The 23,400-nt window shown below is 49.3% G+C and overlaps 1 protein-coding gene across 1 annotated transcript in view; it reads right to left on the minus strand.

Moving 5' to 3' along the window:
• Positions 1-23,400, minus strand: part of LOC111144176 (prickle planar cell polarity protein 2) — an 85,168-nt gene that overhangs the window by 24,540 nt on the left and 37,228 nt on the right. The window contains exons 4-6 of the mRNA XM_022498360.1: positions 19,832-20,035; positions 16,446-16,632; positions 10,388-11,260 (exon numbers count right to left, since the gene is read on the minus strand). Of these exons, the coding sequence (XP_022354068.1) occupies positions 10,388-11,260; positions 16,446-16,632; positions 19,832-20,035 (1,264 nt within the window). The remainder of the gene's footprint in view (positions 1-10,387; positions 11,261-16,445; positions 16,633-19,831; positions 20,036-23,400) is intronic.

Consider the following 23,400-nt stretch of genomic DNA (forward strand, 5'->3'; position numbering starts at 1 on the left):
CCACTCGTGCTCTCTTCCTCTCTCTAAAATAAGTAAGTCTTTAAAAAAAATTGTCTCCAAGCATTGCTAAATGTCCCTTAGGTGACAAAACCCCTACCCCTCCCCACTCACCACTGCTGAGAACTGCTGACCTAGACCACCTTGCTCACACCGCAGGGGCTTTTGTGTCTGTGTTTATCCCAGGTAAAGGGAATTTCTCTTCTGATCTTCTTACCTAGGACCCAGTATCCAGATATAAAGAAAGAAATTAAAAAAAAAAATGAGTTATTCTAGGCTGTTTTCTCTCTTCTCCCTTCCAGCTCTGAGCTCAATCTGCTTCCAAGGAAAAGACACAAGGAAAGCCCGAACTGGATTTTCCTGCCTTTGAAAATCAGCGCCTCCAACTAAAAAGGCAGCCATCAGTAGTCTGCTCCTGCCGGGCTTAGACACCCAGGCAAGGTCCAGCATGCTCACCGCTGGGGAGCACAGAATCCCTGCCAGGGCCAGGCACACAGGCCGTCAGAATCAGAATAAGGCCTCCCAGGTGGCCCCAGACTGGTAACACCCTCTGCAGGCAGACGGGACCGGACCGGCTGAGTCCAAGAAGCAAGAATCTCTTATACTCTGCAAGGCTGAAGAGTCAAGGAGCTGTTCCAATGAAAGGCCCAGAGAACAGAAAGAAATATACCAAAGGACGTGTTCTACTGCTTTCTGCAAAGAGCGAAATAAGCACGTTTTTGCCCCAGTCCTTGTACGTGGGAGGGATAAAAGACAAAAGAGAAGACAGGAGCTGGGTAGTCCGCAAACGGGGCCATCAAACCCTCAGGGAGCCCAGAGTTGAGAAAGGCTCTTTTCTGGAACCCAGGAAAGGAGTGGAGGAAATGGGTCTGTTCTAGTTAAGTGGAGGGGGAATTCAGCAGGACATTTTTAAGCTGTTAAAAGTTTTTGTACCAAAGAAAACACTAGGCTTTTTCTTAGTAATTTTGTGTTGGAAGACGCAGACTTTATCTTCTAGATGGTGCCCCGCATGTTTACTCGGCCTGATTTGTGGCAGCTGCCTCCCAGAAACACGGTGTGCTCTGGTTTTGATTTGGGAAGGGTAGGCGGGAAGAGGTGCCTGGCGGCACACCGCTGGGAACACACACACACACCCAACACACACAGCTACCTGACTGTTCACGGTGATGCGCCTGAAAATTACTAAGTTAACCAACCAATCAACCCACTTCCAATTCATGAAAACTGTGGTCTCCTGGCGCTTCACTTGCCCATCGATTTCCAGCGGAAACAGGCCCTATTTGGAGTCAGAGTATTTTATTATTCACCTTACCTGCTGCCTTCAACGACAATACCAAAACCACCAAATGCTCTTAGCAGGTATCACTCTCTTTCACAGTTAGCCCAGACTGAGCGCTTAAGAAACATACCCTCCATGTTTCAGATAACATGCTCTTAGCTTGCTAAGATGCTATTTATGGTACCAAGGGCTATCCGATGTCAGGGACATCTTCAGAACTTTCTAGAAGAAATACAATCCAATTTTTCTTTTGTCCAAATAGGAGGCTAGACTCATGACTAAGAGAAGATGCAAAAGGGGTACATCGGCGAGAAGAAACTTCTAACCACAGACAAGGCAGCAGGGAGGGCTGCTTACCCAGACATGATCTGTGTTTCTCTAGCTCAGTGTTCCGTAAACTTGACGGATCTAAGACTTCTGTGGGGGCATCTGTTAGAAATGCGGATTCCCAGGTCTGGCCAGTGAGAGACTCTGTTTGCGGGACTTGGATGGGCCCAAGAACGTGTACTGTTGACAAGCATCCCAGGTCAATGTGATGTAGGTGGTCCCCAAGTAATGGACTGATGGAGGGATGGTGACTATTTACATGAAGAAACAGGACTCCCCAAAGCTGCCCCAGGTGGCTTGTACTAGGAAGTGGGGTTTTAATCACACTCATTTCCTACTGCTCGGGAGGCACTTTGTGTCTGGGTAGAGGAGGGGTGGTTGGGCCAGGATGGTTGGCACGGAATCGCTGACAGGCCTCCAGTCCCACCAGAACACTCCATGGAGGAGATGCTCAAGTAAGGAGGTCAAGCATCTGGCGAGAAACTATGCCAAAGTATTTAGAAGGTTTGATTATGTTTATAAGGAAAGAGTGAGTCAAAAAAGTACGTTTTTGTTGCTGCAAGTCAAAGGAAATGTAGATTTCAATACAAATCAGTTTGGGAGCCTCCTAAGGGTCCCATTCCAGGAACATGATGACATCCATTCGACTGAATATTAACGCAGCCATTAAACGTGATGTGATAAAAGCCATGAAGAGAAGCTAATAACAGAATGCAAATGAAGAAAGTCAGGACCCAGAACATTCAGAATGTCTACAATTCAGAAAAAAAATAACATGCTGGTATACAGGGAAAAGATATGAAAATTCACCAAAATATTCGCACTAGTCAAGAGGTAAGAGCTATGATATATTTCCCCCATATCTTAATTGTTCTCTTGTAGCTGTTCCTAGTTGCCCACATTTAAAAAAATAAATCCTAAAAACCTGAGTTTCAAGGCCATTACCAAGTGGGTGTGAGTTAAGTTATTTCCTTTTGTGAGATTCTTTACATTCAAAAGCTCCAAGAGAAATGCACACAGGTCCTTTAAAAATTTACATTACAAAATCTTGTACCAGTCTGAGGCGCCCATCGGCCCCCTCCCTCCACCCTGGGCCCATTTTCCTGTGTTGCCTTTTCAGTAATAAAATGAATAAAATCAGCAACCTTTTCTCTCCTGTCAGCAACCATGGTTACTTATTCTGGGTAGAGATGACTGTCCATGCCCAGGGAGGTTATAAATATGCCTCCTGAATGGTTATTAAAAACCAGGACACTGGAAAAATTTCTCTGAACCCAGAAAATGTCAGTGAGACCGTGATCTGAAGCAGGCATGCATCGGGCCCTCTGGGGTGAGCTCTGTCCAGACTGCTCTGTCCACTGCCCCCTCTCCCTCTCACCTGGCCCTGAGAATATCCTCGGCTTCCACACAGCATGAAATTGACCCAAAAAGAGAAACACAAGATGAACAGATTCTACTGCGACTTTCACTCAGTTGGTTTTCATCTGGGCCTTGGTCTATGAGTCCGGTTCAGAGTCATGAAATACCAGTAAGGGGGCATCGCTTCCATAAGAAACACAGAGAAAGTCACCCCGTGGAACCAGTCAGAAACCTGAATCACACCTTCAACACTGAGCTGAGGGGTTGGGTTCTGTCCAATCTGCCCTTGCAAAACATCCCCTTGCCATCCTGAATTCCCCGCATTAAAATCACACATAAATTCCCCACATTCCCCACATTAAAATGGAGACATGGCAAACATACATAATGGACATATGACGTCAAGTTCACATGACCAAGCTTCGGGAGGAAGGAACCAGATCTGGGATCAGTCCCAGAGGGATGCAATGCCCCAGACGGGATAGGCTCAGGAGCAGGTTTGTGTGCTGTTTACTTCCTTGCAGTACAATCCCTTTTCCTTCGAAAATACTACCTGGATTCCTCTTTGGGAAGCCCATCTCCATTCTCAGTCCCTGCAGTTTGGATGGGCTGCACCCCATCCCCTAGGTCCCAGGATGGGCACGTGACTCAGGATGGACCGAGCAGAGCAAACATTCCTCTGCTCCTTCCACCACAGGAGGTCCTTTAAGAACTGTCAGGTGACGCAAGTCAGGCAAACGGGACCCCATTCTGGGGCTTTGGGTGACACTACCTCATGCTAATGGGTGTTAGCCTGGAGTTGCCCACGGCCATCTCAACCACCACTGGGAAGAGCCCGCCTGAGAATGAAGCCAGCCAGTGGGGAGGAAGTAAGAACCCAGAGAGAGAGAGAGATGGAAAGTAGGTGGGTCCCGATGACATCATTTGGGCACCTGGATCCAGCTGTTCCCAGGACCCAAATCCTGTGAACTTTGTGAACACTCGACTTAAAGAAAACAAACTTATCTGTTTACACCAGTTGGGTTGGGCTTCTGACACTTGCAAACAAGAGTTCTGCCCTTCTCATGAAGGAAGATAATCCCAGCGTATTCTCGGTGCTAGCCCTGAGGCCAACTGACAGGACTCTGGGTTTTCTAATCTGTAATTCTGGACCAGGCCACCCATCCTTCCCGGCGGAGGGGATGAACAAAGGATCTGGGTTGTGAAATTCATGAGCATGACTGAGGTGTGGCCGCTCAAGTAAGGGGGGGCGGTGGCGGGGAAGGGGACTTGTGGGGGATGGGGGCAGCTGGTTAGGAGGTTTTACCCAGCCATTTAAATAAAGAAACTGGGGTAGAGGATGCACATCCAAACTATGCAGAAGAAAAGGAGCAATGTTCCTGCCCAGAATTAAATATAGAAATGTTTTGCATTACAAGGATTAAAAAACATTGCAGACATTCTTGGTCAAGTGAGCTGTTCCAGTTGGTTCTTTCAACTCCCCTCCACCCCTTGTTGTTCTCTGGTTCTCTCCCAGTTTGCCAGCAAGGCTGAAAAATTATCCCATGACTCCCCGGCCATCAGTACATCTTGCACATGCATCTTGGTCTTGCACAACAAAGTGTCCTTTGTCAAGGTGTGTTGGTGCCACAACTGTGCAACACTCATCAAAGGCAGCAGGAAGTCCTTTCGGACTTCTGCTTTGGTGGGGTCTCTACATATCCAGGCCAATGATATGTGCGCTTTTAGCTGATGGTGGCCTGGGTCAAAAATCAGAGTCGGCAAACTCTTACACAGTTCTAGGTTTTCAACTTGATCCTCTCTGTCTCTCAGAACCTTTCCCCCAAGGGCACTGTCAACCTGCCAATTTTCTCTCCTAGGTCACCATCCTATCGGTCTTCCTCTATCAGTCTTTACTGTTGTTTACACTGTGGGCCTTCTTTCACGTGTTTATACTTGACATACATTCCTACCACGGGGCCTTTGCACATGCTGCTCTTGCTGCCTGGAATCCTCCTTCCCTTGTCCCTTAAGCATCACTTTTTCAGGATATTCGATCTAACCTCCCTGCCTCAGCTCTATCTCTCTTTGCATGCCCTCTTAGCCCACATTTACCACAGATTCAATTTCATATTGCACAATTCGATGCTTCTAATCTATTGAACTCCACTAGACTGTGAGGAGCAGGAAGGTAGGCTCCTTGTCCACTTTTGCTCAGCATTGTATCCCTAACCCCCGGCACAGGCAGTGGCACCTTCTTGCTGGCACTGAGTACTTAGTGGATATCAGGCACTGTCCTAAGTTCTTTACAGGAATTAACTCTTTAATTTCCACAACACCCTATAAGGCACTGCTATCATTTTATTTCACAGATGAAGACACTGAGGCATCAAAAAGGTAAGCTCAAGGCCACACGGATATTAAACCACAAAGCCCTATTTCCAGCTCTGGCAGACTGGTCTAAGCCCATCATGGGGTAGGCCCTCAAGTCACACTGGCTGGCTGCATGAATGCACAGAAACCGTCCTTTCTTTACTCCCATCCACACCTGTATTTCCTTCCTTTAGGTCGCAGCTCTCTCTGACCCAGCCACTCCTCACAGCATGTGGCTGATCCTCAAGGATGAGCTGTGTTCCCAGCCTCATTGCTGCGCTCCAGAGCGCTTTGCTGGGGACAAGCTAACCATCTCCAGCTGTCCTTTGGTGCAGCCTTTGCCTGAGGCAACAGGTCCCGATTTGAACTCTACTCTTCACCTGGCTCCCCTGTGTCTTGAACGGTGGCCCTGACTTGCGCTACAGCCTCCCCCTGCTCTCTGCAGGGGCCTCCCGCCAGGCGCCCACCCCTGGACCGTCTACACCTGTCTCTTTTGTCTTTAAGTTCCCCTGACCCACACAGGTTACCTCGGACTACCAGCTTTGCCTTCTGCCGTGCTCTCCAGCTTTGGTCCTGCCCTGCCCAGGCCAGACGGACATCAGCAGACTGGCTGCAAGAGGAAAAGAAATCCCCATCCCGACTGTGACCATGACCCTTCCTGTGGGGACTCTATCAAGGAGCTTGAGAGCCAGGGCCTTGCAGGTTGAGATTCTGGCTATCAGTAGTGACCATGGAGAGGTCACAAATCCTGTGGACTTGAGCATACTTCTCTGTAAATGGTCAAAATGATCAGACTTATCTCACAGGGCCGTTAGGAGGATTTAGAGAGACATTACCTGGGACATCACCATCATGTCAGACCATCGTCTGTGGTCTTACAGTTGTCACCCGTTACTACTATCATCACCGTGCCCATGTCCATGGTATGGTGGTTAAGGGCACAGGCCTGGAGCTAGACTGCCTGCATTTGCCTCCTGCTCCTCCACTTCCAAGCTGTGTGGCCTTGAGCTACACAGCGTCTCTGGGTCTCACTTAGGTCATCCATAAGAGAGGACTAACAGCGGGGTCCACCTCCTTGAGATATGGTGAGCTAGTTCCCACAAAGCCCTTAGAATCTACCTAGGACGTGCCCAACACTCAATGCCAGTGGCTGCTGCTATTACTAGGTGCAGCACTCGGGTCACCCAGGCTGCACGCTGCTTTGCGGGCACGTTTAGGCAATGACAGGGTTCGAGAGCCTCTGCGGGGCTCCACACAGTGCTGGTGTCGACGGCTGACTGTGCTCACCTGACTCACTCCGTGTGAGCCTAACGGGTGGATGGTATTTTCCAGGGACAAGGGGCAATGTGCTCCCGGTTCTAAGCAAATCAGGACGGGGCAAAGCCCAGATCTAAGGCTGGCAAGTCCCTGGGGCTGTTTCTCCAGATCTGTTCAAAGGAAAAAATGCTGCCTACAACAAGATCATGCTTTATGCCAGATTAAACACGACAAACTTATTCAATAACATGAGTTATTGACGATGGAAAAAAAAAAATCCATTCTCTAGAAAACTAGCTTTCACCTGAGGATTAAGGTGTTTTGGCTAAGCCTTCTATGACCCATACTTGTTACTCACAGACTGGGATTCCAGGATTTAAAGATACACAGTTCTGAGCACTGCCTTCTCAAAAGACGAGGGAACTTTCTAGCAAAATTTAAATGCAACAATGGGGGTTGGCAGCAAAACGACCGAGTTTCCAAGTCTAGTCAATACCACGTTTTGTGTGCATGCGTGCACGTGTGTGTGTGTGCGTGTGTGTGTGTGTGTGCGTGCAGTGTAGGATCTAGAAGGCTATTTAAGGTTTGCTCCAGTGACCAAGGGCGAAGCAATGCTTAGAACGTGAGCTGCAATCTTTCTTCCATACGGCTGTGTCTGACAGATCTATGGAAACACAGGGGCACAGAAGGCATTTCTTCAGTTCCCTGTTTCTCATGCTCTTCGCATGCTGGTTTAAAAAAGGAGAGCGTCCCACAGGAACATCTGCAAACCTAAAAATGCAAACCTGTGCAGCTGGTGGACGCTGGGAGATGTCAGTAGCCAAAACATTCGTGGAGGTCCAATCTGTGCACCAGTATGCTTGGGATAAGAATGATGAAAATGCAATCACAGCAAAAAGTATCGGGTGACCCTTGTAGAAGGTCCTCTGTGTCAAAGACTATATTAACGAGTTTAAATGCATTATCATAGACTTCTCCCCAAAACACTATGAAGGAAGTCCTGTTACTCACTAAATTCCACAGATGAGGTGACTGAGCCTTACAGAATGTAAGCAGTTTATGGAAGGCCACCTGTCTTGGCCATGATGAAGGCTGGATTTGAACTCGTCTTCCAAGCCATTAATTGACAATCTGAAAGACTGGGGCTCCTATGAGAACTTCCCAGGAGACTAAGGATGGGGTTAACTCTGGGCCCATCCTACCAGCTCCCTCCCGCCAGCTGTGCTGTCCAGAAAGGGTGGCTGCTAGCTACATGTGGCTACTGAAATTAAATGTAATATCAAATTCTGCTCGGTGCTCTTGAGCACTTGAAATGGGGCTAGCACAGCTGATGGCCTGAAATTTTAATCTCATTTAATTTTCATGAATCCGAATTTCAACAGTCACATGTGGCTACTGGCTTCATGGGGCAGTGCTGATTTCAGGAATTTTTTTTTTTTTTTTTTTTTTTTTGGTAACGGTATCAGACACAGTTCAGGGAGGCTTCTCCTAATCTCAGAGTCAGAGGGACATTCAGTGCTTTGCCCAAGAGCCCACAGAAAATCATGGGGATAAATGCGTCTTCTTTAGGATGTGAGATGGTACATTCTTCAAACATATACCACATGGCCTTTCCAATATTTCCCAACACCTAGATCTCCTAATTTTCTCCTAAGTCACTACATGAGGACAATCAAGTCAAACAGACAAGCCCACGGACAGCTGTTCTCAGATAGTGGCTGCATCAGCTTCAGCAGGAGCTGGTTGAAATACAGGTTCCTGCCCGCCCCCCCCACCCCCGCCATAGGGTCTAATGCGGGAGGTCTGAGGGGACGCCCTGGAGTCCACGTTTGCATCAAGCAGCCAACGTCAAATGCACGTGGTCTAGCTTCGAGAAATGCTGCTTCGGAGGCTGAATTACCTGTTTATCTTCTGGCCTCTTAAATAATTATAGCATATACATTTTTCAAGAACCGCACACACTGGGCTGAAAGCCAGGCAGTCATCACTCGGCACTAACTGCTCGCTTCTCCGACACGCGGTAAGGCGTTTAGTCACTAAGGCCTCATTTTTGTTTCATCTGAAACAGGAGGGTAACGATACCTGCTAGTTGTCCTCTAGTACACACGAGAATATAGACGTGTACGCATCTCAGAGGCATAAGGGTTACAAACATCCTGCGGAGACCTCCTAGGACTTAGAGACCTGTTCTGCTGGTCTAACAGAGTTTAAATAGATTTCACATTTTAAAAATCCCCATGTTTAGCTCGTCTGGAGGCACTGGAAATGTTGGCCACCTGGTATGATGAACAGCACCGCCCGGGGGGTCGAAGGCACACGTTCAAGTCCCCACTCCACCTTTTAAAAGCCAGATGACTTGGGGGCAAATTCTCCAACGTCTCTATGCTTCAGTTTCTTCCACTCTGACATGAGACTCTTAATAGTATAACCATTTTCTAGGGCTGGGAGGGTTTCCTTAAGTGAGTTAATATTTATGAAGTACGTAGAACACAGTCTGGCACAGGGTAAGAGTTACGTTGCTGCTGGGTGAATAATTAAATATCGTTGCACACGGCAACAACCCGCTGGAGCTGAGCTGGGGCTGTCACCTCCGGATGGGGCTGGCACGTACAAGTTCATCACAAGCACCGCCAAGACCCACTGAACTCTGGGGTCCCTGATGTAAGGGGTAGGCGTACGTCCCCCTCCTCGGGTGTTCCACCCATAAGGGAAGCGCATCTTGGGGCAGTCCTTCTCAGCTATCGATGGCGAAGGACCCGTTTTTAATTTTCAACCCACCGTGGGAGAATATGCGACCCTCCTGAGCATGGCTGACACACAGCCCATGCCACACACAACTCACAACCCACGACACCCTGACTGAGCCACACCTGGACCAAGAAGACAAGCCTGCTGGGCACACACTTGGATGTTGCGGCAACGTCAGATCGTTCCAAGAGTTCCTAGACATTATCATTTTTAGTACTTGTCTCGCTGCTGACTGCGGTTAGCTTCCACGCTCAGACTACACATTGAGGAGTGCCGTCTTAGAGAACTTCCACATCCGTCCCCACAGGTCCCACGGGCTGGACCATTTGTCTGGAGAAAGCAGACACTGGATGGTCTCTCTCTCTTCCCCCTTTGCTCCTTTTCAGCCTACTTCCCTTCTCCTGTCTGCCCCCACTTCTTTGGTCTCCATCTACACATTTAAATGAGCTCCCTAATGCGATACTGGAGTTTGGGACAGCCTCAGAAGCTGTCACAGATGCCGTGCTGTCTCAAGCATGACCTGGTATTGCGAGTACAGCTTCTGGCTCACAGCTGCCTCTTCTCCTGAGTGCTGTCCTTGGCCAACAGCACCTGCCATGCCCTCTGCCCCTACCCACAACCTCATCCGGGAGCCACTCTCTAGCAGCCCAAAGCCCGTGACTGACAGATACACAGTACGCGGGACCGTCAACCCCTGTCACAAGAGGGAGCCAACTGTACGATGCAACCCATCCTCCAGAGGCCCCTGTGGGGTCAGGCTGCAGTCAGATGCCAGCCCAGACAGCATTCTCTGCTTGGCTCCTCCCCCAACGCCGGCCTGCCTCTCTGACTCCCCTTCCCCGGTAGCCCGCCCTCACTGTGTCCCAGGCATCCTCATCCCTGCCTCAGGCTCTGCTTACAGGGAAAGTGATCAAAGACAGAAGCCATCTGAAACCACGCTTTCCCTCCCCGACACCCTGCTGGAGGAAAGCACATGGCAGGAACAACACGAAAGTCCTGAAGACCAGCCTTGGGTCACCTAGAGATCATTACCTCTTGCGTTCTGTTTTCCAGGTGACCAGAACGTACCTGTTGCATTAGACAGGGCCAGTGACTCCATGGAGCCTGGAGGGGTCTGCTCTGTGGGTGTCATGTTCTCGGTGTACTTCAGGGAACTGATGGGATGGCGGGTCCGACACTGCTGAGTGGCTATGCCCCCTTCCTCCTCCTCCTCCTCCTCGTATTTGGCTACTGGGATGTTGCCTCGGGTCTCACTAAAGCTCTGACTCGACATATCGCTGTAGCTCTCCTGGGATCTCAGCCTTCCCGGGTAATAGTCCTCTCGGCATTCCTTCATGAAGCTGCCACCATGCCCCTTCATGGCCAGTGATGAGCTCCTTTTGGGGTTGCTGAAGTGCTTGGCCCACATGTCGGGCTGGGCCCCGGCCCCCTGCCCTCCCGGACTGTAGGAAGTTCTGATGTTGCACTGGCTGAGAAGCTGCAGGGGACTCTGGGACTGGTTCTGCTCCATCTTGTTCCCGTAATGGTAGGGCTCGTCCCGGCTCCGCCAAATGGGGTCCCGGTTGAGGCTGGGCGTCTGGCTGGACAGGCTGAGCATGTCCATCTGTAGTGACAGGGGGTCCACGTCGGCCGACAGCCGGTTGGAACTCACCTGCAGCTGGCTGTGCTGGTTTAGCATGGGCTCCTCCGTCTTGCCCTTGTTCTTGCCAATTTTGGCACTGCGCCGGGACTCCTTAGCCCTGGCATTCTGGAAGGCCGAATCGGATGAGTCAGAGCCATTGGGGTCCTCCCCGGCACTGCAGGCCCGTGAGCAGAATATCTGGCCCTGCTTTGGGAGGAAGGGCCGCCCCAGGAGGGATTTCTTACAGTGAGCACAGCAGAAACAGGTCTCAGTGGCATGCCAGTGTTGGCCGTCATAGGTCATCTGACCTTGGTCGATCCCTAGGGATGGAAAAGACATGAAAGAGGCTGACAAGTTAGCTTGGAGGCCTATATTAGGATGTGAGACACACAGCATCCTGGTTTGGCCCAGGGTTCCAAATACAACAGAATAAAATAATTATAAATCAATAATCAGGACCTCACATAGACGGTATTCACGTCCCTTTATGAGGACCCCCTTGTTCTACCAGCCAGCTGCTTCTGAACTCATTTGCTCTGAGCAGAGAAAAAACTAGATCAAAATGGCCTGTCCATGAATCCTTCTGCCTGGGACAGATTCTCATTACTAACACAAGATACAGAACTGCTTTAAGTGCTCTGCATATACGTAAAGTCATTTAACTCCACCACTGTATGAGGTAGGTTTCTAATATGATTTCCATTTCTCAGATGGGAAAACGGAGGTACAGGAGGGCTCAGTAACTTGCCTCACTCAATGCAATTAGGAATCTCGGGTGAGATCTGTACCTGGAAGTCTTGCTCCTAACTGAGAAACTAACATTTCCTTTTCACTCTCCCTGGGGGTCTGCTCCAATGCCAACTCCTTAGAGAAGTCTCCCTACACACCTGATAGCATGTTCTCCACGGCTCTTCACCCTGATCTGCCGTATTTTTCTTCAGAGCATGAGCCCTGCTGGACAACACACGACTACATGTGTGCATTTGCTTATTAATTCTCTCCCCTCTGCAAGGGAAGTTCTAGGACAACAGGGTCCTTCATTTTCTGTGGCACATCCAGGAACATGGCCTGACATATCGGAGGGTCTCTTTATAGGTTGAATGGATAACCTGAAGCCCAAACCCCCACGGGCCATTCAGATGAAAAAAATCACTGTTAACAGTTCAGTGGGAAACAAAAAAAAATGGATTTCAACACTTGGTAAGGAAAAACCTGGGTGTGGTTCATCAAAAGCAGCCTCCATAAGCATGCACACCTTTTGCTTAATGTCATCAGGGAAGGAAGAAACACACTTGCTCCCCACGCAAGGGCTGTCCCTGGTTTGCATAATCTTGTTACACCTGCCCTGCTGGAACCTTCCAGAGGCCCAAGGGCTCTTGCTTCTCAGCATCTCTTCTGCCCCCTGCTGGTTCCAGGCCTCAATCTCTCTGTGGGCCACCAACTTCTTGCCATCGTTGGGCCATGAGCTTTGGGCAGGGCTAAAGCCATGCCTGGACCTAGTACTGACCAGTAAAAAACTGTATTGCCCAACCTGGTGGCTGCTTTCAGAGTGGACCTAAGACCTGCACTAGTCCAATGGGAGAATTATGTGGACTCCCGTAGAGCGCCTCCCTATGTCATTATCTCAGCAAGGTGCTCTTTCTACAGCAGTTGCTAAGCTGGTAGGATGGAAGTCTGGATGCCAGGGGCGGTGGGGGGGACCCGTTCCTGTAGGGAGTTCCTATGGGGGATGCAGTCTCATGCAAGTACTATAGAATGGAAGGGGCAGTCGGGGGTGAGCATAGCCCTGTGCAGGGGAGGGCGGGGAAGACGGAGCCAGCCCCAGAGCCTTTCCTGGACTGCACCCGGGCAGTGGCCCTCGGAGCAGAAAGGGAGCTGGGCACCCTTGCCCTGTGTAAGACTCCTGATTTCTGATAATAAAAATCTTTCCAGAAATGGAGTTCTACTGTTGAACCTCCACCTTTAGGGGCTAATAGTCCGGAGCCCGGACCTTCCAGGAATCACCTTGAGAGCTGCGTCTGGAGAGGTAGTAAATGAGAAACTGGAGAACGACCTCTAAAGAGAAGGACAAGAACAAAGGGCAAAAGCCAAGCAGCTGTCCTGGCCTCCTCTGCTCCCTGCCCCTACCTTCAGGTCCCTGGAGCCCAGGGAGAGAGAGGCACAAGGCTCTACCTCTCTTATGAGCTCTGTCCCAAATTAAGGGGTCTCGGCTGATTTGGAAGTCTGGCCCTAGGGATGAAGAGGGGACTTTCAGAGGGACAGGAGTGCCACAAAGGCCCCTGGAAGGCAAAGCGGTCACTGTGGAAATCCACGCCTTTGCATCAGAGCACTCCTGGGAGGAGTGAGAACTGACGGAGCGGGGCTAGGGATGGGACCCAGAGTTAGGGGACCCAGAGCTGCGGCTCCATCTGCATTTTGTCCCCAGGCTCCTGGGAGGAAGCAGGGCAGGCCGCGCGGGAGGCCGAGGTCTGGAGTCATGCAGAGGGAGGCTTCAGGAGTCAGTGAGGAGTCTGAGGAAGAAGGTTCCCATCCCGGCTGCATCCCATTCCAGCCGGCTGTGACACAGCTGCCGAAGCCCATCTGCCCAGGGTCTGATCTCGGCCCCGTGGCTGTGTGACCTTAAGCAAGTGGCTTGATCTCTCTGTGCCTCAGTGCCCTCTGCAGCAACATGGGGATGACAACAGGTCTGGCTTCCCAGGGTTGTTGTGAGTTAATATGCAGACGGTGCTTAGACCTGTATCTGCCAACTACTCTCACGTCTCTTTTTCTCCCATTTTCATTACCTCTTGATGCCCAGCTCCCTTTCTACTCCGAGGGCCACTGCCCGGGTGCAGTCCAGGAAAGGCTCTGGGGCTGGCTCCGTCTTCCCCGCCCTCCCCTGCACAGGGCTATGCTCACCCCCGACTGCCCACCATCCCCAGCAGCGGCAGCCTTCCCCGCTCCCTGTCAGAGGCACACAGGAAGCCTGGTTCCCGGGTTTGTCCCCCACCAGCTGCCTCTCTGAGCTTCTGCAAGGAAGCTGTGCTCCAATGTGGCAGTGGGGCCCCAGTAGTGGGGATGCGGCCTTGCAGAAGGCTGGACTGGGGTGAGGCGAGGCGAGCAGAGGGGAGGCAGGTGACAGACAGAACGGCCCCAGAGGCCATGCAATGCGGTCCCTGAGCAGCATCCCTGATGTCAGACGGTCCTCTGAACTGCTCCTGAACTCAAAACATCTGGAAAAGGGCTGTGCTGTTCCACATCTAAGCGTTCCTTTTTAATTCCCCCCTCTAAGCTCTGTAAGCCCTTCTCGGAGGGTGTGTGTGTCTACTGCTGCTCTAGCCTCGGTCTGTTTATAGGACTGTTTACTCGGCGGTGCGCAGGCAAAAGTACCGTTGCCCTGGCAACGGCCGCCTGATGCATGGTCCACTCTGAGCGGCTGTATAAATATGGAATATTTGTGTAATACGGTCAGAGCAAAGCACCAGGAGATAGCGTTATGCAGGGTATACACAGCACACCCTTTCACTGTTGCAGGAAAATGAGGTTTCACAGAAAAGTAGATGAAGGGAGAAACCAACCAGGGACCACATTTGAACTACAGCAGTGATAACACTGCAGGCCACAGAGGTCCCCCTCTCTGGCAAAACACTGATGCTTTTTTATGGATTTACAAAGCAGGAGAAGGCAGTGCCGATCAAAGTGGTGAACAGCTAGAAGGGGAGAGAAAGAGAAGAAGACAGCGGGGCTTTCTGAGGCGGACCTGCTGTGGTGACAGACAGATTTTTCTCTCTTCCAAGTTGCTGAGCAAACATTCTAAGTGGCAGTTTCTGGAGAGGCTCTGAAGCCTCAATGGAAAGGGACAGAAGAAACAGCAACACTAGCGAGAAGGGGGGGTGTGGTGGTGGCAGGGGAGCGTCCGTACCCTCGATGCCTACTGGTGGACCCAGAATCCATGCACAGCGAGGCTGGCTCCGAGACCGGCACAATTCCCCCCACCCCTTCCGACACAGCCCACCTGGCCTTCCTCACGTGGCCAGCCACCTGTCCACAGAGAGCTCCCCGTTTCCTAACTCTTAGCATCAAAGCAAGTCTGTTTCCTTGTTTTGATCTTGTGAGAAAGGAAAGCCAGTGGGTCCTTGGTTGAGGCATCAGGCGGTGAGAGGGTGAGGCCGTCAGGGCTGCAGGGGGAGTTGAATTGGACTATCGCCCAGGCCCCGGTCAAGGACTCCAGCCCCGAAAGGCCTCCTAGAAGCAGGCCTGAGTCCAGGGGACAGACTGCTGGACCACAAAGGACCCCGAGCACACAGTAGATGCGTTGTCTGCAAAGCTGTGATTTTTACCAGCTCCCAAAGCTCTCCAAAGGACTAGCTAGGTTTTCATTGGAATATATCACTTCTGACGAGGCAGGGAGGCCATGTCCCTTCTTTCGGTTCCTGATAAAATCCTTGACGTGGGGCAAAATGGGCTCCCAGACGGATTCCCTCCACATCTCCCCACCAGAGGCAAGAAACTGGTGGCTTCTGAGCAGATTTCGTGGAAGGGTACAAGCCGCAGGAAGAGCAGGCTGCTGGCCTCTCCAACAGTCACCCCCTGCCAACTCTTTCTTTTCCCTTTTAAAGGGTGGCTCCTTCTCAAGGTGCCACAACAGGCAGGTTGGATGAAGAAGCCACAGACACAGCCTGGTCTGGAAGAGCGCTGAAGGGTTGAACAAATCGGTTTTTTGCGAAGGGAAAATGATCTCCACCGCCTCAGATCTGCTGCTTCTTTGGGGGAGTTTATGGCTTATAAGCTATTTCAGGTTCTCTTGCTTTGTATTTGGCTGGGTCAGCTTTAGCTGATTTTTTTAAGGACGTGCTTGCTAGAAACCATTTGGTTTTCTTGACAACCCCTTCCTACAGAGAAGACTATGCTGTCCTCCCTCTGCTGATCCTCAAGTTTTCCAAGGAGACTGTGGAAGACATCTGTTTATATTTCCCTCGGAGTTTCCTTCTGGGACCTCTCCCCCTCCCGCGGGTAGGGGAGCTGTACATCACATAACCCCATGTCGGGGGTGGGCCCATGACTCAGGCAGACCAACCGAAATACCCTCTTCTCTTGTTTCTAGGGTGAAACCCGTGACCAAACCAGGGATACTAATGTTCGTATTTGGAGGAGCTGATTTGGATACTCGGACAGACGTGGCCCCACTCCTTTTGAGAATGCAAGTGCTAAGGCTCTGTATAATTGGGCAGTCCTCTTAGCCAGCATGCAAAGGCAGCTCGCTTTTTACCAACGCCAACAGAAGGCAAGCAGTGCTGAGACACAAAGGATAAAAAGACCTCCAGACTTTAAACCCTTGAGCCATCCATACCTGAAGCAAACCCACTCCTTGGCCTTTCCGGAAACGTGAGCCAAGAAATTCCCTCCCCCCCTCTTTTTTTTTCACTTAAGTCAGTATGACTTGAGAGCCAAAGGGCTTCTAACTACACCAGACACCAGGAGACCCAGTCACAGTAGGACTAAGCTAAGTACCAAACATTGCCTCACCTATGTGCTGGGCACAGGTGTCGCAATATTCCGCATACAAGGACTCGAAGCAGTGGCAACAGTAGGGCCTTCCCTCCTTCATGATGTAGCGCTGGCCACCAAGCACCGTCTCGCACTCGAAGCAGCAGAAGTGTTTCATGTGCCAGTGCCGCCCCTCAGCTTCTGTGCATTCGTCTGCAAAGATGATCTAGAGATGGGGAAGCCAAAGGATCAGTGGTTAACACCCAGCCAGGAGAATGCACTTTAATGGAGAAGAGCTTACGGGGACCCCAAACTAGAAGGATGGGAAAGCAAGACTTTGCCACAATTTACTCAATTAAAAAATCTATCTGTATATGCCCTGTCCTACATCTTCATCAGTGAGCGCACTGAGATTTGCCTAAAGCACAATTAACCACAGTTTTTGGTCTGGCCAGATACTAACTGAACCACATTTTAATGAGAAATAAAGTTCTACCCTGAAGAATAAAAAGCAAGACCAGACACCAATGGCTCGTGGGCACTTTGGACAGCATGTCCACGTCTTATTTGGCTGACGCAACATCTTTTTAAAAATAGGAAATGTCATTTTAACACTTAGGCTCCTGGTTTCTTTGTTGAAAACAAAATATTTGAGAAGGAGGACTCCTGCTTCTAGATGAGTGGTCAGTTCTCCAGTTTGGTCCTTTCACCACTCACTGCTGTCTTAAAATGAGTCACCTTTGTGTACACAACCTGCCTTGCCCTAGGAAGCATTTGTGTTTTGACCTCTAATATAGACTTTTTAAATTTCAAAGCACGGACTTCAAAGGTGACTACAAACCGTAGTAATCCAGGCAGTGTGGTCCTGGTATAAGAACTGACATATAGATCAATAGAAGAGAACTGAAAGTCCAGAAACAAACCCAAACATTTATGGCCAACTGCTTATCAACAGAGATGCCAAGGACATCCAGTGGGGGAAGGAACGGTCTTTTCAACAAATGTGGCTGGGACAGCTGGGTCACCACATGCAAAACAACGAATCCGAGTCATATACAAAAATTCATATACAAAAAAAAAAAAAAAAAAAAGAGATCAGAGACCAAAGGAGCCATAAACTATAATGCTTACAAGAAAACACAAGTGTAAATTTTCAGGACCTGGATTAGGCGATAGTTTCCTCAGCTATGCCATTGCAAGTGTAAACAACAAAAGAAAAAAAAAAAGGTAAATTGGACCTCATCGGAACTAAACACTTCTGTGCTTCAAAGAACATCAAGAAAATGAAACTGTAACCACAAAATGAGAGAAAATAGTTGCAAAGCGTGTATCTGACAACTAGGATCCTATCTGAACTAGTATCTGAACTAGTATCCAGAATATGCAAGCAACTCCAGAATAGAAAGAAAAATCGCTCAATTAAAACAAAACAAACAAACAAAAAAACTGGCGGAGGATTGGAATACACAGTTCTCCAAAAAAAAGAAGATACACACCGCCAATAAACACATGAAAAGATGCTCAACGTTATTACCCGTCAGGGACAGACGTATCAAAACCATAATGTGGTGGGTATTAAGGAGGGCACGTATTGCATGGAGCACTGGGTGTGGTGTATAAGCAATGAATTTTGGAACACTGAAAATAAAATTAAATAAAATTTAAAGCAAACAAACAAACAAAAAGAACCATAACATGATACCACTTTGCACCCGCTACCATAGCTTCTCTGAAAGAAAGTCTGCATTCCCTCAACTTGGGCACAGAATTACCACGTGACCCAGCAATTCCATGCCCACGTATATACTCAAGGAAACAGAAAATATATGTCCACACAAAAACCTGCATATGAACGTTCATAGCAGCACTGATCATAATCTCCAAAAAGTGGAAAGAACTTAAATGTCCATTAACTGCCTCTACCTAACATGACCTTTACACGTGACTGAATATTACTCAGCCTTGGGAAGGAATAATATACCTATACACTACAGTGTGGATTAACCCCGAAAACATTACACCACGTGAAAGACCACTTCCAGAAAAGATCACACATTGTCTGATTCCACTTATGTAAAAGGCCTAGAAAATGTAAATTCATAGAGACAGAGAACAGATTAGTGGCCAGGGGCTGGAGAAAGGGGGAGAAGGGAAGGGACTGCTAATAGATACAAAGTTTCTTTTGGGGTGATGCAAAGGTCCTGGGATTACCCATCAGGGAGAGTTGCACAACTTTATGAATATACTAAAACCCCACCAAACTGGACACCTAAGAAAGGTGAATTATATCTCAATAAACAAAAATTTCAAGACACCTCAATCATCATATTCTATTTGCCATTAGGTAACAATAAAGTATTAGGAGCACTAATTTCCAGAAGTAGAAACTGAGACAGGAAGGTAAAGTGGCTGCTTGAATCCTGGTGGAACTGAATTCGGTTTCCCAAATACCCGTCTAGAGGGTCTCTCCAGAACATCACCAACAGCATTAGAATCCAAATTAGTTAAGGCTGGCCAACTTCCTCCTAAAAAAGCAAACCCTCCTAGGCAGGCAGGAGTGGGCTGTGGCTGAGAAAGGGGAGTGCTGCTTTGCAGAAGCCCACACCACCGTTTGCAGGGTCAGATGGAACCAGAAATCCACTCTGTGCAGAAGGAAACCCCTATCCAACATCTTTCCCATATTATTCCCATAAAAGTGGTCAGGTTTAGAATATTCTCTTTTCTCCTCCAAACTTTTTTTTTTTTTTTTTTTTTTTTTTTTACTTTTTACAGGAATATAAGCTCCAAACTTTTGAAGCCAAAACAGCTATTCTCTTCTTGCAGCTTACAGATCATATCTGGGTGTGCTCCTGGTGGGAGAAAACACCAGGCACAGGCTTGGGGGTTCTAGTCCGCTTTGTGACCTGGGGTAGCAAACTCAAGGACCTCTCAGAGCAGGGCTCTCTCCTAAGGGAGTATGCATCTGCCTCCTGCATCCCCATCAGAACGTTTGTAAATCATGGGGACACTAAATTGTGCCACCAAATGTCCCTCTTCTCAAAACACTTTGTCCCACTGGAGCTCAGGAATCCCAACTATTTTAAGAGTTCAGAGCCACACCATGACTGATGATTACTCCCGGCTGAAATCTAAAGCGGCCCAGTGCCTCTCTTTGACAGTTCGGAACTGCCCTAGTGCCAGCGACTCTCAGCTACAGACACTGTCTTCTGGCCTGGATGCCCAGGACTCGTCCACTTCCAGATGGGCCAGCAGGCAGGGAGGGCTGGGGCTTCTCCCGCGAGGCTTAATATAGGAAGACGGAGCGGCCTGTGGCTTCCCTCCATGCAGAAGAGCACAGGACCAAGTGAGGCCCAGGGCCACACCAAGGGGTGATGGGCGGGGCTGGCCCCTCCCACCCCACCCCCCACCCCGCCCGCAGCTCTGACCTCGTCGCAGGCTGCGCAGCGTGGCTTCAGGCACTCAGCATGGTGCCGGCCACAGTAGATCTTCCCGTCTTGGTAAAAGTAGATCAGATCCACCAGCAGCTCGTTGCAGACGGTGCAGATGAAACACGGTGGGTGCCAGCAGACACCGTGGCCGGCGCGCGACGCAAACACGGCGATGTCCCCGCCATTAATCTGGCCTCCGCACTGCGAGACAAGCGGACAGGTCAGTCCAGATACCAGCCCCGTCTCTGCCTCTCCAGGGTCACGCGTAGAAGATAAGAGACCACCGCTCCCATGGAGGGCAGGTGGCGGGGCGCTTGTTTTCAAGCTGGACACTGTGCTCCCTGCCTTAGTACACGGCAGGGCAGGTTTTGCTTTCCCTCCCTCCCATTCTTCTTCCTTCCAAGGAAGACAAAGAAAAAGTCGCTGGGAAAATCAGGACTCACAAGGTGGGAAATTCAGAAAAGCTCCTTTAGCATCATGACACACTGGAGCTCTACAGGCAGGGGGCAAACCCACCGGGGCTGAAGGTGTCCATATTTTCTAGAAGCTCCCAACTCCATCCCAGGGCACAGCCCACATTTAACACCAGGAGGAGTGGTTAGGGTGGTGGTGGAGGGGAGGGTTGCAAGAAGGGTGCTGTACCATGGGAGAGGAGTGGCTCCTGGGTGGCTCAGTCTGTTAAGCAGCTGTTTTCAGCTCAGGTCATGATCCAGGGTCCTGGGATCGAATCCCACATTGGGCTCCCTGCCCAGCATTAAGTCTGCTTCTCCTTCTCCCTCTGCTTCTGCCCCTCCCCCTGCTTGTGCTCTCTCTCTGTCAAATAAATAAAATCTTAAAAAAAAAAAAAAAAAAAAGATGGGAGAGGGAGGGACGCCTGGGTAGCTCAGTGAGTTAAGTGTCTGCCTTCAGCTCAGGTCATGATCACAAGGTCCTGGGATCGAGTCCCACATCGGGTTCCCTGCTCAGCAGAAGTCTGTTTCTCCTCCCTCTGCCTCTGCCCCTCCCCCTACTTATGCTCACTCTCTCTCTCTGTCAAATAAACAAATAAAATCTTTAAAAAAAAGAATAAAGAAGATGTGATTGATATATGCAACAGGATACTATGCAGCCATCAAAAGAAATGAAATCTTGCCATTTGCAACAATATGGATGGAACTAGAAGGTATTATGCTAAGTGAAATAAGTCAGTCAGAGAAAGACAATTATCATATGATCTCTCTGATATGAGGAATTTGAGAGGCCGGGGGGGGGGTGTCATGGGAGGAAGGGAGGGAAATGAAACAAGATGGGATTGGAGGGAAACAAACCATAAGAGACTCTAAATCTCAGGAAAGAGACTGAGAGTTGCTGGGGGTTGGGGGGGTAGGGATGGGGTGGGCTGGGTTATGGACATTGGGGAGGGGCATGTGCTATGGTAAGTGCTGTGAACTGTGTAATCCTGATGATTCACAGACCTGTACCCCTGGGCCAAATAATACATTATACGTTAATTAAAAAAAAAAAAAGATGGGAGAGGGAGTGTGCTCATAAAAGTACCTTAACAATTTCCCCAAAGCTTTTCAGGCATGTTTGCAGTCTGCTTTCTCTAACATCTTTTTGCCTAGTCTTAACTGAAAAGGTTCCACTTCTAAGGCCACGCTAGGGAAGGGGCTTCTCTCCCCCTTTCCTGTCATCTCTCTCATGTTCCAAGTTCCTCTCCCAAAGCAGAAAGGAACAAGGCAGCATCTCTGATAACCCACGTTATAGCTGAGGTTGGGCCTCGGAGGGAGGAGTAAAGTGTGAGATGGTGGGTCCAGGGAAAGGCTCTCTGCTGACCATGGTGTATTTAAATAAATAAATATTTATTTATTTATTTATTTAAAGGCTCTCTGCTTGGCCATGAGGTTCACAAGCTGAGAATCTAGTTACTCGGCCCTACGTGAGTGGCTGGCTTCGGAGACAACGTCTAAAGGGTAGAAAAGATACCTTCAAACCTTCCCCACACCACAGCCATCATATGGGATTAAATGATTCATAGGAAATGGAGTCAAGGTCTCATGGAACGGTCTCTGGGAGCTCATTCAGGTAGTGACCAGACAAAAGAAAGACACTGTTAACACAAAGTACTACCCTTGCCTTTGAGAACATTAGTAGACCTGGGATAGGCGCAGTGGTAATAGATGAACTGAAACACATTAAAAATTTCAAGGGTTTATTTGAGCAAATACAGATTTAAGTTGGGCACTGCCCAAATGAAGGTGGTTAGGAGGCCTTCACCTACCTGGAGCTAGGAGGGAGGTGCTTAGAGAGAAGACGGGGGGCAGGGGGCAAAGCAAGGTTATTATTTGACTGGCTGCAGCTTAAGTGGTTGCCTTATTTGAGAAAACTTAGTTGCCTGTTGGCGATTGGTTAGTCTTCAGTGTTATTTTCTCAATACTAAGACACTGCCTTTGGCTTGGGTTTTGGTTTGCTCACGTAGGTAATGAAGGTATCAGAGACATCTCAGTGTCAAGGCCTCCTTGTTCAATTGCTTTAACAATACAGAATACAGAATAAGGTAAGGGAATCCTCACCTTAATTCCATGATGGAGGCATTTCGCAGATGACAAAGTGGAGGAAAAATAACAGGGGCAAGGTTGTCTGGCAGAAACATGAATCAAACTTCTCTGCCTCCGTGCTCTTGTCACTATTCTACACAACTTTTGATACCTGCACATGAAATGTCCAACCTTCCTTTGTCCTTAAGAGAGTGCAGCTGGGCTGGTTCTGGGGGACCGATCTCAGAAGGGCAGAATTCCTGATACGAGGACACCGAATCTCACATATTTTCTTTCCTTTTCTTTTTCTTTTTTTTAATTTTAACTTATTTTTTAAACTGCTGTTAAGTATTTTTTAAAGGATTTACTTATTTATTTTAGAGAGAGAGAGTGGGGCGGGGAGGTAAGGACAGAGGCAAAGGGAAAGAGAAACTCAAGCAGATTTCTCACTGAGCAGGGAGCCCAACGCCGGGCTCGATCTCACAACCCTGAGATCACATCTGAGCTGAAACCAAGAGTTGGACACTTAACCAACTGAGCCACCCAGGTGGCCCATTTTTTAAAAATATTTATTTATTTATTTTGAGAGAGAGATTGAGAATATGGGCGGGTGAGGGACAGAGGCAGAGGGAGAGACAATCCTCAAGCAGACTCCCAGTGAGTGTAGAGCCTGATGTGGGGCTCGATCCCAGGAGCCTGAGGTCATGACCTGAACTGAAATAAAGAATCGGCTGCCCAACCGACTGAGCCACCCAGGCGTCCCCCTCCTTTTTTCTGTTTCCCGAATCTCACATCTCAACCACTGACCACCTACATCTCAAGGGTGAGTATCGGGGTGAAGACCCCACTTCCCAGCCTCTGGTCCTGTGCTCCCCCTACTAAGGAGCATCTCCATCCCCCTCCAATGTCTCTGAAATCTCAAAGAGGGGCCACAGAACGGCACCCACTCTCCGCAGGGAGTAGCTCTACTTCTCACTGAGGCAGCTCCCTCATGGTCAGCACCTGAGTGGTTTCCTGGAGAGCTTCAGGAGCTGGACGAGGCTTTTCAAA

The sequence above is a fragment of the Enhydra lutris genome, unplaced genomic scaffold, assembly GCF_002288905.1.
Source record: "Enhydra lutris kenyoni isolate GAN:26980312 unplaced genomic scaffold, ASM228890v2 scaffoldscaffold10, whole genome shotgun sequence".
NCBI lineage: Eukaryota > Metazoa > Chordata > Mammalia > Carnivora > Mustelidae > Enhydra > Enhydra lutris.